The 18,348-nt window shown below is 39.3% G+C and overlaps 1 protein-coding gene across 1 annotated transcript in view; it reads left to right on the forward strand.

The window, feature by feature from the left end:
* LOC126175066 (cell division cycle protein 27 homolog) overlaps window positions 1-18,348 on the forward strand; it is a 215,934-nt gene that overhangs the window by 130,900 nt on the left and 66,686 nt on the right. Inside the window, exon 10 of the mRNA XM_049921590.1 lies at window positions 11,474-11,699. Coding sequence (XP_049777547.1) covers window positions 11,474-11,699 — 226 coding nt within the window. The remainder of the gene's footprint in view (window positions 1-11,473; window positions 11,700-18,348) is intronic.

Here is an 18,348-nt window from a genome sequence, read left to right on the forward strand (position 1 = left end):
ATTTATGTCATTATTAAAAATTTTACAGTCACATTTGTATGCTATCTCTTGAAGTGTAACACGCGCAAAAAAGATCAACAGTATATGCGAAAGCTTAGCTTCTCTTGCAGCTTGAGACCAATATTTTATGTGAAAGCTTTGCTTTTCTTGTAACAACACTATGTATATTAATTTAAACTATTAACTTTCCCTGTTTGGCGTGCTACTTAACACTGTTGTTGCTATTTGCTGACCACATCACGTGTCCTATGCTCTGAATATCCTCTGTCATCGGCTGGCGAGATCACGTGACATGAGTTACAAACGGCTTACAAAAGCGCATCGAAATCTCTGTTTCAATGGTTCGGAAAGTAACATGCGGTGTTTGGTGGATTTTCTAATGTATGTTTTCGTAATACGAAAATACGCAGCGTACATGTTGCTGCACATCAAAGATATTTCCAAAACGTGTCTTTTTCTCTGAGTTTCGTTTTCTAAAGTGCCGGGAAATTGTACGCCCGTGTACAAAACCATAACCATTCAAAGGAGTGATAGGGGAAAATATACTGTCATCCGGGAGAAAGTGTGTTTTTAAGCGGGAAATCCGGAAATTTTTTTTCCTTGTCCATATAGACACCCTGTATAAGCCTGAACAATTGTGTCTACTTCTGTATTTTTACTGCAAAAATAGTTTTTCAGAACTTTAGGGCAGTCTGAATCATCTGTGCTTTTAAATAACTTTTTATAGCCTCCCAATTTTTCAAAAGACTTTCTACGGCAGGTGTGAAAGATAACCATCTAGTATTTACATGTCGTAGTATTTCAGGCCATTGAACAACATTTTTAACTGTATCCTTCATAATGCCGTGAAATGTGTATGCAATTGTTTACAATATTTTAATGTAGAAATGTTAGTGTTGAAAATACAGGGTGAGTCAGGAGGAAAGGTACATGCTTTGAGGGGTGATAGTAATAGTGATTCGTAACAAATAACTTAATATGGACGTATGCCCTATTCTGAATGGTTTCCGAGACAGGACACATTTAATATCACTTTTGTATGGTTTTCTTGAATAATTCGAAAACCACACCCTCCAGTGAATATGTGTCACAGTACAAAATTAAACTATTAATTTTCCTACAAAAATGTCCTATTCATTTTTCTCTAGAGCTAATGGTTTGTGTGAAGAGAGCGTGAGAATGTTGGAAAACTCACTCGATGCACATGCGTTGTAGCTTACGTAGTTTTTGTAGGCCAGTTTGAGGTAGTTTCCCCGACTTGATAGTGTCCTGTATCAAACTGTTTGTCTGAACTTGCTCAATATGCTACCTCAACTTGTTGTACAAAAACTACGTAAGCTACAGCGCATGCGCGTCGAGCTAGTTTTTCAACATTCTCAGACTTCCTTCGCACAAACCATTAGTTCTAGAAAAAAATGAATAGGAATTTTCTGTAGGAAATTTAATATAGTTTAATTTTGTACTGCAACACAATTGCACTGGAAAGTGGAGTTTTGAGTTACTCAAGAAAACGTATGAAAGTGATATTAAATGTGTTCTATTTCAGAAACCATTCAGAATAGGGCATACGTCCACATGAAGTTTTTTTTGTTCAGAATCACTAATACTATCTCCCCTCAAAGCATGTACCTTTCCTCCTGACTCACCCTGTAATTTCAACACTAAAATTTCAAAGTTAAAATATTGTAAACAATTGCATACACGTTTCGTGGCACTTCGAAGGATATGGTTAAAAACAACTGGCTCTGAGGATTTTTTCATTCTCTTTACTTAATAGTTTTGATTGAATGCTGCTTGCCATAATTTATATTGGCACCATCAGCACAATATGATAATGTATTACTGACACTCAAATTATTTGACTTAAGTGAACTTGTAATGAACTGTGGACATCCCCTGCAGTTTCGTCTACCTGTTTCTGTGAAATCCAACAATTTGTTTTGAATTCCACCAAAAGGGGTCACAATATTATATTACAACTGGAAACATTTTCCTTTTTAGGCAATTGAAGACATCTGTTGCTAGAGAAAAGAACATGAACGTGGTACACATTTTGGGAGCCACTTGAAAATTCCAAAAAATAGTTTACACTTCTTGGGACCAGTGCATCCATTATGATCATTTCAGCTTTAGTTTGCCTGCGAGATATTTTCTTTGACACATTAGATTCACTGAACACATTTTTTGAAAGTTTGACTAGACAGTCCAAGTTCCTACAGCATAGATTGTGTTGTGCTGTGTGGTAGAGTAATGAAAGTTCACTGTCAATGGTTTTCAGGTCATCGTTTGTTAGACCTTTGCTCAGGTGAGGAGAGCTGAAGAAAGTAGCTATCTTGGATGAAGTAGTGACATCAGCATTTGCTTTGCTTTTGTGTTCTACAAGCAAATACACAAGAAGTTAACTCAGAAAATTGCATATTACTAATTACTATGTGGTCAACAGTAAATATGTTTTCTTAGAATACATAGTAATAATTTATTACCTGAAGTATTTAGGTGCTGTACACAATTGTTTCTGCTGCCATGTGTGATTCTATGCTCATGTCAGATTGACAAGCTTTATTAGCACTTGATCACGCTGATCAAATCCAGGAATATAAAGCTTCCCACTTCGTAAGATATGCACACGTATACTTTGTTTTCTTTTGTTGGTGGTGTTTTGGCCTTGTCCTTGCTGCTCATCACAAAATCTTGAACGGTGATTCACAATAAATATTGGCAGTGAAACAGTCATGTCTAACGACCAAATTTCAGTTGACAATTTCTAAGGTAATCAGTAGATGTAATGTCAATATAAAATCAGTAGTCTCTCAAGATTCCAACATTTCAACAAATTCTGATCATGCACGCAAAATTTAAATACTTAAAAAAACTTTTGTACATACATAAAGAATATATATACTGGAGAAAAACGCCCAATGAGCCTGAAAATACAGGAGCTGGGAAGTTATGAAAAAAATATGTTCAAGTACGGGAGATCCCGGGAAATACGGGAGTGTTGGTCAGCCTATGTAAGAGCCTGCCAAAAAATAAGAGCCTAGTCTTGTCTTATCGTAAATTTTTAGTCTTCTTTTACATTATCGTTGGTCATTTATTTAAAAGAAAATGTGAGATAACCCCGATCATGGAAAAAGAGAAAATAAAAGTATAAATGTCAAGATTTTACAAGTGACAGCTAATTCATTATATGCTATGAACAAAACAGGGTAATGAAAGGTATTTAAAATGTTGATGCTATTATAACAGCAAGAAAACTCACAATAATTATCAATAAGTTTATGAAATCAGGAAACAAGTGATGGAAACTATCAGTCAGATAAAGAGGAACAACTGAGCACCATCAAAGAACATTTTTACAACTACAGCACATGAGATTTCTATAGGACTTCAGCAGGAATAATCCAGGGAAGAGTACTGTCTGGAGGGGTGTGCAGGGACTAGATGGCAACCTGATGAGACTACAGGCTCAGCATCGAGGGGAGGGGAGGGGTGGTGGTGGGGGGACGTGGGTAGCAGAAATGGAGAGGAGCAGGGAAGGGGAAAGGATGGACAGATGCAATAGACAAGCATGTGGGAACAAGATACAATGTCAGTTGATTCAACTGAGGTATTGCAAAGTAGTGACCATCTTATTTCATTGACTACTGTATCCAAAATGTCAAACAATGGAAAATCCAGGATGGAATTAACAATATTATAAAAAGGAAAGTTGCTACTCACCATATAGTGGAGATGCTGAGTTGGAGATAGGCACAATAAAAAGACTGTCACAATATAAGCTTTCGGCTAACAAGCCTTTGTCGAAAGTAAACAACCCATGCACACACCCATGACTGCAGCTTCTGACAGCTGAAGCCACACTCATGGCTGCAGTTTGTGTGTGTGTGTGTGTGTGTGTGTGTGTGTGTGTGTTTGTGTTTGTGTTTGTGTTTGTGTTTGTGTTTGTTTGTTTTCGACAGAGGCCTTGTTGGCTGAAAGCTTATATAGTGGCAGTCTTTTGTTGTGCCTATCTGCGACTCAGCATCTCCGCTGTATGGTGAGTATCCAATATATCCAAACGAATGTCCTTGATCGACGTCAGATTGTGTTGTCGGAAAGGGATACTCTTCTAGAACTAGCTTCAATGCATCTAGTAAGCAATACTCCTGCTTTATAGGTTTCTGGGTTTCAGCAATTCAAAGAGAGATTCAGTATAAAGCTTAAAGATCACCTTCTGTAGAGTGAGAAAAATGTCTGATGATGGATCCATGCATGAACTTTTTAGTTCAGCATCATTGTGTTTGAAGAATTCAATGTCTTTTCTTGTGAACTCTATATTACTTCTTTCTACATGCTCTTTTGATTTGCTTGGTTTCATATTCTCTGCTGTTAGCATTGTGCTGCATAGAACACATTGGGGATTTATATTAGCTTTATCAATCACCATGTTGAAACCCCATTGCAGAAAAGCTGCTTCACTCCCCACCCCACCCCCTCCTCACAAAACACACACACACACACACACACACACACACACACACACACACACACACACTCTGCATGTATCCTGAAAAGAGAGAAAATTGTCTAAAGTAATAATATTTCAGATCAAGAAGCACACCACAATGCATTAATGAAAAAAAAGGTCACTAAAATGTGACCTTATTAGTTAAGAATAAAATGCCACTTACATATACTACATAGATAAGTTTGGAGTTCATCTATTTGCAACTGGCTGAATCGAATATATATTTTACTGTGAAATCGATGAAGCAAAGAATAATATGCCAACTTCAACAACATTGGCTTTGGGTATCTTGAATAGATACATCAGGCTCGTAAGGGAATTTCCGGTCACCAGAAAGCACAGTGTTTTTGCTAGATACTCATTGTGAGATATTATATTTCTGGAATTTGTTTTCATTATTTGTGGTTTAGATACAACAGATGTTCCAAGTCTTTGAACAACGGTTTACAAAAATTTTCAAACTGTCCAACTTTTGTCAGCAAGAAGTTCACTAAAAAGGTTATTCCTGCTGTACATTGCCACATTATTTAAAACAGGTATTACTCACTGATGACTAGTTTTCCTCTTTTATTGATGACACTACAGCACAGTAAATGCAACGGTTGCAATCTCGACTCTTTCAAAGTGCGACCCAGTGTGTACTCCAGCTGGAACCGCCATGTGCGGTGCAACCCTATCCAAACTCACCACTTGAACAATCCACTTCCGTTGATGTACTGACAACAGGTATTATTTGTGTGGACATTATGAAATTGTACATAAGCCTGGTAAACAAATCTTCGCTAGAGAGGGAGAGGGAGAGAGAGAGGGAAAGGGAGGCTTGGGGGGGGGGGGGGGGGGACGTGTTTGTATTTTACGGCGGAAATGTAGCCAACATATTGAAATAATTTTTTTACAAACACAGCAGTGTACAACCCAAAGCCATAGACATGACTGACACCTTAGAAAAGGACGACAAAATGGGATTCACTGTGGGAGATTTCAAAAGACTCATAGAGACGTTTGGGTGATCTATTTTGAAAAGACGACAATTTCAGACTGCCAATTTCTGCTTCCCCACACTTTGCTCTCATAATTCATTGCAGATTCTTTGAACAATGGTCAGTATGTTATGTGACTTCAAAGTATCGTAATAAATAAAGCTAATAACAAAAAGATAGCCACTTCATTATGAAGCTGTGTGTGGCACCATAAAATGCATAAGTAGTATGTGTTTTTACGTAATAGTTTCTGTTCGATGATTTGAGAATCCGAAAGATGTGGTTTTTAATTTTTTATGCACAAAGTAAAATGTTTTGAAAAACTGCTTCAGAATTTGCTTCGTTTGCATAAAGAGATTTTTTTCAGCTACACAGAAGATGACTCAGCTTTCAGCTTTGTACTTTCCTTGAATCTAACCTAGATGCAGAAACAGTTCTTCACATGGCAGGGTGAGGAAGTCCACCACATAGTCTGTATCAAAGAATTGTGATAAAATGGGGCAGACAGCACTATGAAGCACAAATTATGCTCTTGTTTTTTGAGGCATGACCATATGTTAATTTGTTGTAGCCTTGATCTAAATCAAAGCCACTCACTGCACTGTAATTACAGTGAATATTTGCTCTTTTTATGTTAATGACATTATGGTAACAAAATACGAGTCATAGGTTTCTATAAGGATTTTCTTCATCGAAAATTTCCTCGACTTCACAAGCATGCAATGACAATTATGCCCCTGTTTCGAACATAGACATTTCTGTGCAACTTCTATTCTGCAGTGAAAAAGCCAGCTTGAAGTACACGTGAAATTCAGTCTTTCCTTACTGTGAAGTTATATTTAGATTGTCACTATGTACATAATTTATTGTGACCTTTTCTATGGTTGTGGCACCACAACTACAAGTGAGAAAGAAACTTGCGTGCGTATGTACATAATTACAACTCGGCTATTTATCTAACAGTAAACAAAAAGCAGTGCTGTACATTAGCAATTTCATACCTAGTAAAAAATTCACTTATCTGTTTTTATTTCTCATCTCACAATCCAAAATAGATAGAGTAGCTAGTAAAATCAGAGGCACTGACAATGCATTCACTTCTTGTATTAATCAACCTGGTTGGTGAGTGAACAACTACATAATGAAAGAACAACAATGAGCAAGCCAATAACTCTGTAGAGCCAATATCAAATGTGCTGCACCAGTAGAAGCAAATTGTCATTGCTGATTGTGCATGCATTTTAAATAAAGTAGTTAATACACTCACTGTGACCTCTGCCACATTGTGTCATGCATTAAGGTTCATATTCAACAATTTTGGAATCAGTTACGTATCTAAAAATTATTAGTATAATGAGACAGCGATATTGACTTTTTGAAACAATTTAGTTTCGTGAATGAGATGTAATTGAACACACATTGTTTTTACCCCCTCCCCATAGAAAATTTAATTTTACCTCTCGGGGTATTAACCACCCCCACCCCCGGGAACCACTGTCTTAGTGTCTTTGCAGCTACGGTGGATACGACGGCCAGTGAGATTTTAATAAGTTAAGTGCGGGACTCCAGCCCTAGTTTAAATTGAAACCTCTGTCCCAGTTTATTAGGTTTTCTGGCATCATTATTTTGATGGACGTCATAACTACGCTGTCGTGGAATATTGATCTCTTCATATTCTATTTCACGAATATATCTGAGGCAGAGTTTGGCGGCAGCTGATATGCTTGGTTGTTCTAGGATGATGTGTCACTGATGTTTGTTGCATCTCTCATCAACTGTTCAGATTGTTTGCTCCAAGTAAGAAATGTGACATTTGCAAGGAATACAGTTCATACCTGTATTTTGGAGTCTTACATCACCTTGAACATTACAAAGAAGACTTTTATCTTTGTTGACAGGAGTGAAATACACTGCACATTATGTTTCTGTAGGATTCTACAGATCTTTCCGAATATTGGGCTAGCATAAGGTAGATAAGTAATTCTTGGTTTCTCTATCTGTGTGTCAGTCTCAACATCTTTCTCAAGTGTTCTCGACTTTGACTGCAGTACCACTAATTTGGCTTTCTGAGTAGTCTGAAACATCATTCATACGTATTGTATTTCTGTGGTGAGGCTCTCTTTGTCTGAAAATGTTGGAGCTCTGTGGATCAGAGTCTTAAACATTGAATTTCTTTGTGACAGATAGTGATGGCTTGAGATGTGGAGATGCAGATGTGCACATACAGTCATGGCAGCAGTATCACTTATATATGGTGTAAAAGGGCAGTGCAAGGCAGAGCTGTCATTTGTGCCCAAATGATTCATGTGAAAAGGTTTCCAACATAATAGTATCTGTACAATGAAGGTTAACAGACTTCGAACATGAAATTATAGTTGGGGCTAGACGTATGGGACATTCCATTTCGGAAATCATTAGGCAATTCAATATTCTGACATCCACTGTGTCAAGTGTACACCGAGAATACCGTGTTTCAGGCATTACTTGTCACCACGAACAATGCTGTGTACGACAGCCTTCAGTTAATGACTGAGAGCAGCATCATTTGTGTGGAGTTGTCAGTGCTAACAGACAAGCATCACAGTGTGAAATAACCACAGAAATCAATTTGGGACATACAACAGATGTATTTTTTAGAACAATGTGGCAAAATTTGGCATTAATGGTCTATGGCAGCCGACGACTGACGTGAGTGCCTTTGCTAACAGCATGACATCACTTGCAGCAACTCTCCTGCACTCGTGACCATATCACTTTGACCCTGGATGACTGTAATACTGCTGCCTGTTCAGATGAGTCCCAATTTCAGTTGGTAAGAGCTGATTGTAGGGTTAAAGTGTGGTGCAGACACCCCAAAGCCATGGACCCAAGTTGTCACAAAGGCACTGTGCAAATTGGAGGTGACTCCATAATGGTGTCGCCTGTGTTTACACGAAATGGACTGGGTCCTGTGGTCCAACTGAACCAATCATTGGCTGGAAATGATTATATTCAGCTACTTGGAGACCATTTACAGCCATACATGTACTTCGTGTTCCAGACAACAATGGAATTTTTATGGATGACAATGAGCCATGTCACTGGCCCATAATTGTTCATCATTGGTTTGGTGAACATTCAGGACAGTTTGAGTGAATAATTGGCTCATCCAGATCACGGAACATGAATTCCATCCCACATATATGGGACATAATCGAGAGGTCAGTTTGTGCACAAAATCCTGACCTGACAAGGTTCTCCAACAACTTGTTGAGTCCAGGCCTCATAAAGTTGCTGCTCTATGCCGGGGAAAAGGAGGTCCAGCATGATATTAGGAGGTACCCCAAAACTTTTGTCATCACAGTGTATATACACTGTGACCTAGGGATCTGTCTGGTTTTCCCCCAACTAACATACCAAGGAAAGGCAGTTTTCCCTCTTTTTCAAGTTCCATTATGAATTTTACATTAGGATGGACAGAGTTTAAATATTCAGGGAACTCTCAAGCTTCTTTGCACTGTCTGGCCATGCCACAAACTTGTCGCCCATGTATCATTAGAAAAACATTGGTCTGAACTTTGTGGATTCTAGAGTCTTTGCGTCAGAGTGCTCCTTGAATATAGACTACTCATTGTCGTGCATCAGTTTCCTCACTCCCCCCACCCCACCCCCACCCCCACCGCCGCCCCTCAGAATGTGCCGAAAAACTTCAGTGAAGCTGTTGGACCACCGAAACTCACTGTAATATCTGTATCCCAGGACTGCAGTTGACTGAGGTATTGTACAAAGTAAGTGAAGTTGTGAATGTGGTGTTCCCATTTCCCTACATATTAGCTGAGGAAGTGTTCCATTTATTTTCCAGCTGGTATGAAGGTATGCCAATACAACTAATGTTGGGTCTTACAAGGGAACCTCCCCATCGCACCCCCCTCAGATTTAGTTATAAGTTGGCACAGTGGATAGGCCTTGAAAAACTGAACACAGATCAATCAAGAAAACAGAAAGAAGTTGTGCGAAACTATGAAAAAAAATAAGCAAAATATACAAACTGAGTAGTCCATGCGCAACATAAGCACCATCAAGTATGGTGAGCGCTCAGGAGCCCCGTGGTTAGCGTGAGCAGATGCGGGACGAAAGGTCCTTGGTTCAGATCTTCCCTCGGGTGAAAAGTTTAATTTTTTATTTTCAACCAATTATCAAAGTTCAGGCACTCGCACATAATCAACTTTGCTCTCCAAAATTCCAGGACATGTTCAGATTTGCTTGGATATATGCAGGATTTAACGGTCTACACACAGAAAAATTTGAAAACATTAAAAGGGAAAACTGTGCGACTGTGAAACTGTTGCATTCATTTGTTGCTGTTAATGAGACAAACTCTTATGTTTTCATCACTTTGTTGGGAGTGGTTATCACATCCACAAGAAAACCTAAATCGGGCAAGGTAGAAGAATCTTTCCACCCATTCGCCAAGTGTACAAGTTAGGTGGGTCAACAACATATTCCTGTCATGTGACGCTTATGCCGTCACCAGTGTCGTATAGAATATATCAGACGTGTTTTCCTGTGGAGGAATCGGTTGACCTATGACCTTGCGATCAAATGTTTTCGGTTCCCATTGGAGAGGCACGTCCTTTCGTCTAATAATCGCACGGTTTTGCGATGCGGTCGCAAAACACAGACACTAAACTTATTACAGTGAACAGAGACGTCAATGAATGGACGGACGGATCAAAACTTTGCGAAAATAAAGAAAGTAAACTTTTCACACGAGGGAGGACTTGAACCAAGGACCTCTCGCTCCGCAGCTGCTCACGCTAACCACGGGACCATGGCACTCCTGATCTGAATTTATCCATGATGTTGCATATCTTACGCATGGACTGCTCAGTTTGTATATTTTGCTCATTTTTTTCATAGTTCCACACAACTTCTTCCTGTTTTCTCGATTTATCTGTGTTCAGTTTCTCAAGGCCTATCCACTGTGCCAACTTATAACTAAATCTGAGGGGGGTGCGATGGGGAGGTTCCCTTGTTAGAGGAATGTCTCCCTTGTGTACCTTAGGAAGGTTATATCTCCCTTTTGTACCTTAGGAGGGCCATATAGTCATTGTAACTAAAAAGATCAAAAATCCACTTGCTATGGGACTAGTCTGCACATGAGATTAGGACCATAGCTACTGCGCTTGTCGGAAGGCAGAATCACTCGGTTTCTTTGTCCTCCTGCAGATTTCTTGGAGCTACTTCTTCTTTCTTTGGGATGTTGGCTGTTAACATTGGCACTATGCAGGTTTTATGGTGAAATTCTTCTGCTGCTTCCGGTGGGAATGGAGCTGCAACATACTCCATGAAGTTAATGTGATCTGCAGTTTGCGAGCAGGCATGAAATTTAGTCCTTTAGGAAGTACCATCGTTGTCTAGATGTTTGTCAATCAGACTAATTCCTGTATGGCTCTCTGCATCTTCTCTTTGCTTTTTGTGCAACTGATAGACTTTCCCTTTCTGGCATGTATATATTTTCAATTTCATTGATTTTGCTTGTGGCAATGTTGTGTAGTCAACACATTCACAGAAATCTTGACTTATTGTGGTAAATCTTTAACATAAGATATACCTCCTAAGTAGTAGATTATGATGACTTTTTAAATTCAGTTAATAATTATACCAGTGTAAAAATGCTTTTTAAATTCAGTTAATAATTATACCAGTGTAAAAATGCTTCTGTCGGAGTACAAAAAAAGCTAGACAATTACTCCAAACGCTAGCAAGTTTTCTTTGCTTTAGTGGGTGTCTATAGATGACACAAAATTTATACATTTCAGTGAGTTGTCTCCTTTAAACTGAAAACAGGTGTTTCATAGAAAAATAGTAGTTAATTGTAGATTTCCATGCATGTAGTGAAACTTCTATATCTATATCGGTTTAGTACATGGAGCTAAATGATAATTATTTTCTGAATAGTAACCTTTACAGTTTTGAAATATGTGCACTTCTTCATATGTTTCAGATATTTCGGTGAGATGAGAGAGCTGGAGCCATATAGAATGCAGATGACAGAAGTGTACAGCACTGCCCTGTGGCACCTACAGAAGGAAGTGGCCCTCTCAGCACTGGCTCAGGACCTCATGTCTCAGGATAGGTGTGCGCCAGAAGCATGGTGTGCTACTGGGAACTGCTTCAGCTTGCAGAAGGAACATGACAGTGCAATAAAATTCTTTCATAGAGCAGTTCAGGTAAGGCACAATCTTCATGTTTCCATGAGTATTTTGTGATAATTTGTATCATTATCCATAGTTAATACAATATTTACCATATTAATACAATATTTATTTCTTGAATGGTAACAAAAGATACACAGGGAACGGAGGAAGGAAGATCCAACCAGAACTAAAAGTGTACTAGTAGAGGAGTGATCTAAAGTTACCAAGCTATCCCTCCTACTGAGCATCACAACTAAAGTAGTGGCATAATGATGTACCTAATGACATAGTCCTTATCAGTTCACTCAGGCAAAGAAGAAATCTGACTTTCATAGTCTCAGATGTAATTAAATTTAACATGTTCTAAGATTCAGGACAAAGTAATAAATCCATTTTTTATTCCCCCGCCCCCCAAACAAATTGCTAGCCTGAAATACAGACCACAAAAATTGGTACCTCAGATAACATTCTTCTCGTGCATAAAGTATTGAAATGCTCTCTGTCTTTAACAATTCAAGGTGTTTTTCTTCTTTTAAGATTATAATTTTCTTGTTAAAATGAACTCCCCACTTTGGAAATGTGTGTCCAAGTTCCTTTACTGTGTCCTGTTAGAATTCAAAAATAATGTTTTGATATGTCAGTTCCTTCACACCCTGTAATGGGATGCTTCCACTTGCCAATTCTTATTATCACACACTGGTCTCATAATGTATCTAATTGGCGCAACTTTCAACTATGCTAAAAGCTTCCATAAAAAACTATGAAAATGATAGACTGCTACTCGCTACATAATGGAGGCATTGACTGGCAGACAGCCACCTTGGGAAAAATCTGCTGATTTAAAAAAAAAAAAAAAAAAGAGCGCGCACACACACACACAATTACTTCATGTGGTGGCATGCTGAGATTAGAGGGTCGCAGGAACTTGTAATATGTGGCAGGGAGTGTTCCCATCTGCACAGTTCAGAAAAACTGGTGTTTGTCAGAAGAATTGTGATGGCACAGGCTATAAAGCAGTCATAAAAGTCAAACACGTTGTTTTGGGTGACATGTTCAGTAAATGGGTCAAGTGGACAGATGGATTGTTAGTTGTCATGCACATGTAAGAAGTGGGACACTGGTCAAAGCTTAGTTGTTAGATTACATGGCTGCTTTTGCAGGTGGCTTTGCCTTTTACAGAGTAGGGGATTTCTGTGACAGGACCGAAATGGATGGTAGTGGTTGGGTGTATGGGACAGGTCTTGCATCGAGGTCTGTTCAGGAATGTGGTCCATGGGGCAAGGGGTTGGGAGCAGAAGTGGAATAGGAATGAACAAGGATTTTGCATGGGTGAAGTGGATGACATAATACTACCTTGGGAGAAATAGAGAGAATATTTCTCACTCTAGCACACCACGAAGGGTAGTCGAAACACTGATGGAGAATGTGATGCAGTTGCTTTCATCCTGGGTGGTACCGAGTCATGACGGGTATGTTCCTTCGTGGCTGGACAGTGGATATTGGGGACAATGGTGATTGGGGACATGAGGCACAAGAGAGATATTTCTGGACATGGTGGAGAGGGTAATTTCAGGCTGCGAGACCATTGGCATATATGGAGAGAGACTGCTCATCAATACAGATGTGTCAGCTAAGGGTGGCTGGACTGCACAGAAGGGACTTCTTGGCGTGGAGTGGGTGGCAGCTGTTGGTGTGGGGGTGTTTTTTGTGGTTGGTAGGTTTCCTGGGGACAGAGGTACTGATGTAGCTATCCTTGAGGTGGAGGTCAACATCGAGGAAGTGGTTTGTGAGATAGAGGACGACCAAGTGAAGTGAATAGTGGAGAAAGTTAACATTGTGCTTCTGGTTGTTTTGCCGAATACCTGTAACAATGAAATTCACAGCACCTGAACGAGATGGTTGCGACGGTTGTCAAAATATTGTACATGAAATCGAAACAACACATGGAACCACATCATTACCAATCACCTCAAGAAACCTAAGAGGTCGTGGGAGAGTAAGTGTTGGCATTCTGGAGGAATATGGGTGGGGTGTCATCAATGAATCTGAACCATTTTTAGGAGTTGGGGATGCTGGCTGGCTAAAAAGGTTTCCTGTAGGTGCCTTATGAATAGGTTGGCATAAGATGCCATACAGGTGCTCATTGCTCTACCATAGAGTTATTTGTAAATGATGTCTTCAAAGGAGAACTAATTGTGGATTAGGATATAGTTGGTCTTGAAGACCAGGGAGGAGATTGTAGGTTTTGAGTCAGCCGTACATTGGGAAAGGTAGTGAGAAGGGCATGGGCATTAAGGATGTTATTGTAGAGAGAGGTGGTATCAACAGTGACGAGCTGAACACCTGTTGGTAAAGGAATACGAACTGTGGAGAGGAAGTGGAGTAAATAGTTGGTCTCTTTTATATAGAAGGGTAGGTTACTGGTAATAGGCTGAAGGATTTAGACCACATGGGAATAGAGTTTCTGTGTGTGGCCACAGTAACCTGGCAGAATGGAGGAACTCCATTGAAATTAGCAATTCATTTAAGTAAACATGCATTCAGATGAGTTAATTATCTTCCCTTGATATGTAGTAATGCCTTCCTGTTGAACCAGTAGTAACTGGACTACTCAAGTTTTCAAGCCAATGCAAATTGCAAATGATCAGTTGTGGGAATGTTTTTACATTACACCTGTAAATCTATATCCAACATCTAAGGCATGTGGGAAAGTTCACAAGGATTTAATTTAGCTCAAAATAAATGTTACCTCTGCAACAGTCATATACAGGGTGGGCCATTGATAGTGACCTGGCTAAATATCTCGTGAAATAAGCGTCAAACGAAAAAACTACAATGAACAAAACTTGTCTAGCTCGAAGGGGGAAACCAGATGGCGCTATGGTTGGCCCGCTAGATGGTGCTGCCATACGTCAAAACGGATATCAACTACGTTTTTTTTTAATGGGAACCCCCATTTTTTATTACATATTCGTGTAGTACGTAAAGAAATATGAATGTTTTAGTTGGACCACTTTTTTCGCTTTGTGACAGATGGCACTGTAATAGTCACAAACGTATAAGTACATGGTATCACGTAACATTCCGCCAGTGCAGATGGTATTTGCTTCGTGATACATTACCTGTGTTAAAATGGACTGTTTACCAATTGTGGAAAAGGTCGATATCGTGTTGATGTATGGCTATTGTGATCAAAATGCCCAATGGGCGTGTGCTATGTATGCTGCTCAGTATCCTGAACGACGACATCTGAGAGTCCGGACCGTTCGCTGGATAGTTAAGTTATTTAAGGAAACGGGAAGTATTCAGCCACATGTGAAACGTCAACCATGACCTGCAACAACCGAGGATGCCCAAGTAGGTGTTTTAGCTGCTGTCACGGCTAATCCGCACATCAGTAGCAGACAAAATGCGCGAGAATTGGGAATCTCAAAAACGCCGGTGTTGAGAATGCTACATCAACGTCGATTGCACCCATACCTTATTTCTATGCACCAGGAATTGCATGGCGACGACTTTGAACGTCGTGTACAGTTCTGCCACTGGGCACAAAAGAAATTACGGGACGATGACAGATTTTTTGCACGCGTTCTATTATCGACGAAGCATCATTCACCAACAGCGGTAACGTAAACCAGCATAATATGCACTATGGGCAACAGACAATCCGCGGTGGCTGTGACAAGTGGAACATCAGCGACCTTAGCGGGTTAATGTATGGTGCGCTGTTATGGGAGGAAGAATAATTGGCCTCCATTTTGTCAATGGCGTTCTAAATGGTGCAATGTATGCTCATTTCCTACGTAATGTTCTACTGATGTTATTACAAGATGTTTCACTGCATGACAGAATGGTGATGTACTTCCAACATGATGGATGTCCGGCACATAGCTCGCATGCAGTTGAAGCTGTATTGAATAGCATATTTCATGACAGGTGGATTGGTCGTTGAAACCTATACCAAGGCCCGCACGTTTACCGGATCTGACGTCCCCGGATTTCTTTCTGTGGGGAAAGTTGAAGGATATTTGTTATTGTGACCCACCGACAACGCCTGACAACATGCGTCAGAACATTGTCAATGTATGTGCGAATATAACGGAAGGCGAACTACTCGCTGTTGAGAGGAATGTCGTTACATGTATGGCCAAATCCATTGAGGTTGACGGACAACATTTTGAGCATATATTGCATTAATGTGGTATTTACAGGTAATCACGCTGCAACAGCATGTGTTCTCAGAAATGATAAGTTCACAAAGGTACATGTATCACATTGGAACAAACGAAATAAAATGTTCAGACATACCTACGTTCTTTATTTTAATTTAAAAAACCTACCTGTAACCAACTGTTCGTCTAAAATTGTGAGCCATATGTTTGTGACTATTACAGCACCATCTATCGCAAAGTGAAAAAAGTGGTCCAACTAAAACATTCATATTTCTTTACGTACTACACGAATATGTAATATAAAAATGGGGGTTCCTATTTAAAAAAACGCAGTTGATATCCGTTTGACCTATGGCAGCGCCATCTAGCGGGCCAACCATAGCGCCATCTGGTTTCCCCCTTCAAGCTAGACAAGTTTCGTTCTTTGTAGTTTTTTTGTTTGATGCTTATTTCGTGAGATATTTGGCCCGGTCACGATCAATGGACCACCCTGTATACAGGCTCCAAATATCCTTCTTGGTGGGATGCGAATATGACTATTCTGTTTTTTGTAAGAGCTGATGAGATTCATGAAATATCTTTGTACTTGCCCCTTTAGAGTTAATCCAATAGAAGTTCGCACATTACTTTGAGTCCAGCCATGAGTCTTTTATATTCCTTTCACTAGGGTAATTTGTTTGGATCAGTCTTCTGCTGGCACAATTCTATATCTTTCTCTCTGGGCATCAGGATGAGGACTCATAAAATCAGCAGTATTCTTAATGGCAGCTGTATTCAGTCTGGAAAGGTTGTTTGTTAATGTGCTTCAGCAAGCCACCTCACGATTACATGGCCTCTTCCTGTGATTAGTAACACTGTTTACCCATGCTACTGACACAAGAAACTTTGTGAATTAAAACCTGATGTAGCAATTCTTGAATTGACTTAAGGGCGCCATCAGAAAAAAAGATATTTTCTGCTTGTAAGAGTGGCTGTTGAAAAATGATGTGTATTGCCAGCAGCTCATATGCTGTGTCATGCTCTGTCATTGCTTATAACTGCAACATTTTGTGGTCTTGTTTTGAAAATTTCACTTCTACAATACCTTAAACTTAGTCATTTTTCCAGTGACACTCTTGTACTTCCTGTGAAAGAATCAAAGGCAAGTTCTCAGCAGAATCACTGTGAACCATTTGAAACAGTGGAAAGTAACTGAAGTGTTTGTCCATAAAATAAAACAGTTGTTCAGTGTCCATCCATCCCATAATTTCACTTCTACAGTGCTGTTGTTGTTATGTTATTATTATTATTATTATTATTATTATTGCAGTTTATTCAGATACTGATGTGTTGTTGCTTTCACTGTCCTATTTTTTCAAGTCTATCAAAGAAAGTGTCAACTGTAATGATTTTGTTAATGAGTTCATGCTCTTCCTATGTTGCATGTGTAGCATCAGGAGTCATCTGTTACATTTCATTTTCAAGACCAGGTGTCTGTAAGAAGAGTCTGCTGTTTCCAGAGCAGTCACTATATTCATGAAACAAACAGATATCTGACTCAATGTTGTAAACTATTAACAACTTTGTGTGTCCAAATAAGGTGCTCAGTGTCCATGGCTTCAAGTAGTTCTTCCAAAGTTACCAATAAAAGTTCAATATTTGTTCAGTACACACTTAGACATCTGAGGCTATGAATGTAACCCCTGCCAGAACTGCTGTGGACTAGGCCTAATCCTTTATTGGAGAGTTTTATGTGGCACTTGCAGTGGGTCCACTGTAGTTTTGCCACTCATTTTAAAACAGATAGACAGTGCATGGCATTCACTATCATGTGACAACTGCAGTACTATACACAGTTTTTTTAAGGTTAATATGTTTACAGTGCTCAGACATGAAATGCTAGTGTCCCAATGGCTTTACAGACTTCTTGAGTTCAAAGTTAGGGAGCCTAGAGATTAAGAAAAGTTTGACAAATAATATGTACAACTACATGATGCTAGATAAATTTCAAATAAGGTCAAATTCTCAAATAGCTCATTCATTGTTAAGTATTTAGTAAGCTAATCATGCACTGTGTTATTATGCTTTGGAAAATTTTTGAAGTTTTCTTAGTGTACATATCTTAGGTAGAGCTTTTAGTTTTTATTGTATGGCCTTCATTTGGACCACTTTACTCAGTTTTTAAAAAATGGTTTTTCAGTTTCTGTTTGTCCACTACTTTTTCACTCTCCTGATCTCAACTTTCACCTTTTTTTCTGAAATCACCCTTCATATAGTTTGTTTGTTGATGTTGGTCTGTTGTCTTTCAGCTTCTCAATTTTATCAAAGGAAAATTCTCTTAAAAAAACTAATAAGTTATGGGGCAGAACTGCTAGCTAATACCTACTTTCAGGAGAAGTAGTGTGTTGAGCTGCCAGTAGTCACATGGAAAAGAGAAAGTGACACACACTTCCTATCTATTGAAACGGTAGTCCCTTCTTCCGAGTGAAGAAAGTAATAGGTTGTGGAAGGAAGGTAGGTCATTCAGCCCA

This window comes from Schistocerca cancellata, chromosome 3 (genome assembly GCF_023864275.1).
Source record: "Schistocerca cancellata isolate TAMUIC-IGC-003103 chromosome 3, iqSchCanc2.1, whole genome shotgun sequence".
NCBI classification, from domain to species: domain Eukaryota; kingdom Metazoa; phylum Arthropoda; class Insecta; order Orthoptera; family Acrididae; genus Schistocerca; species Schistocerca cancellata.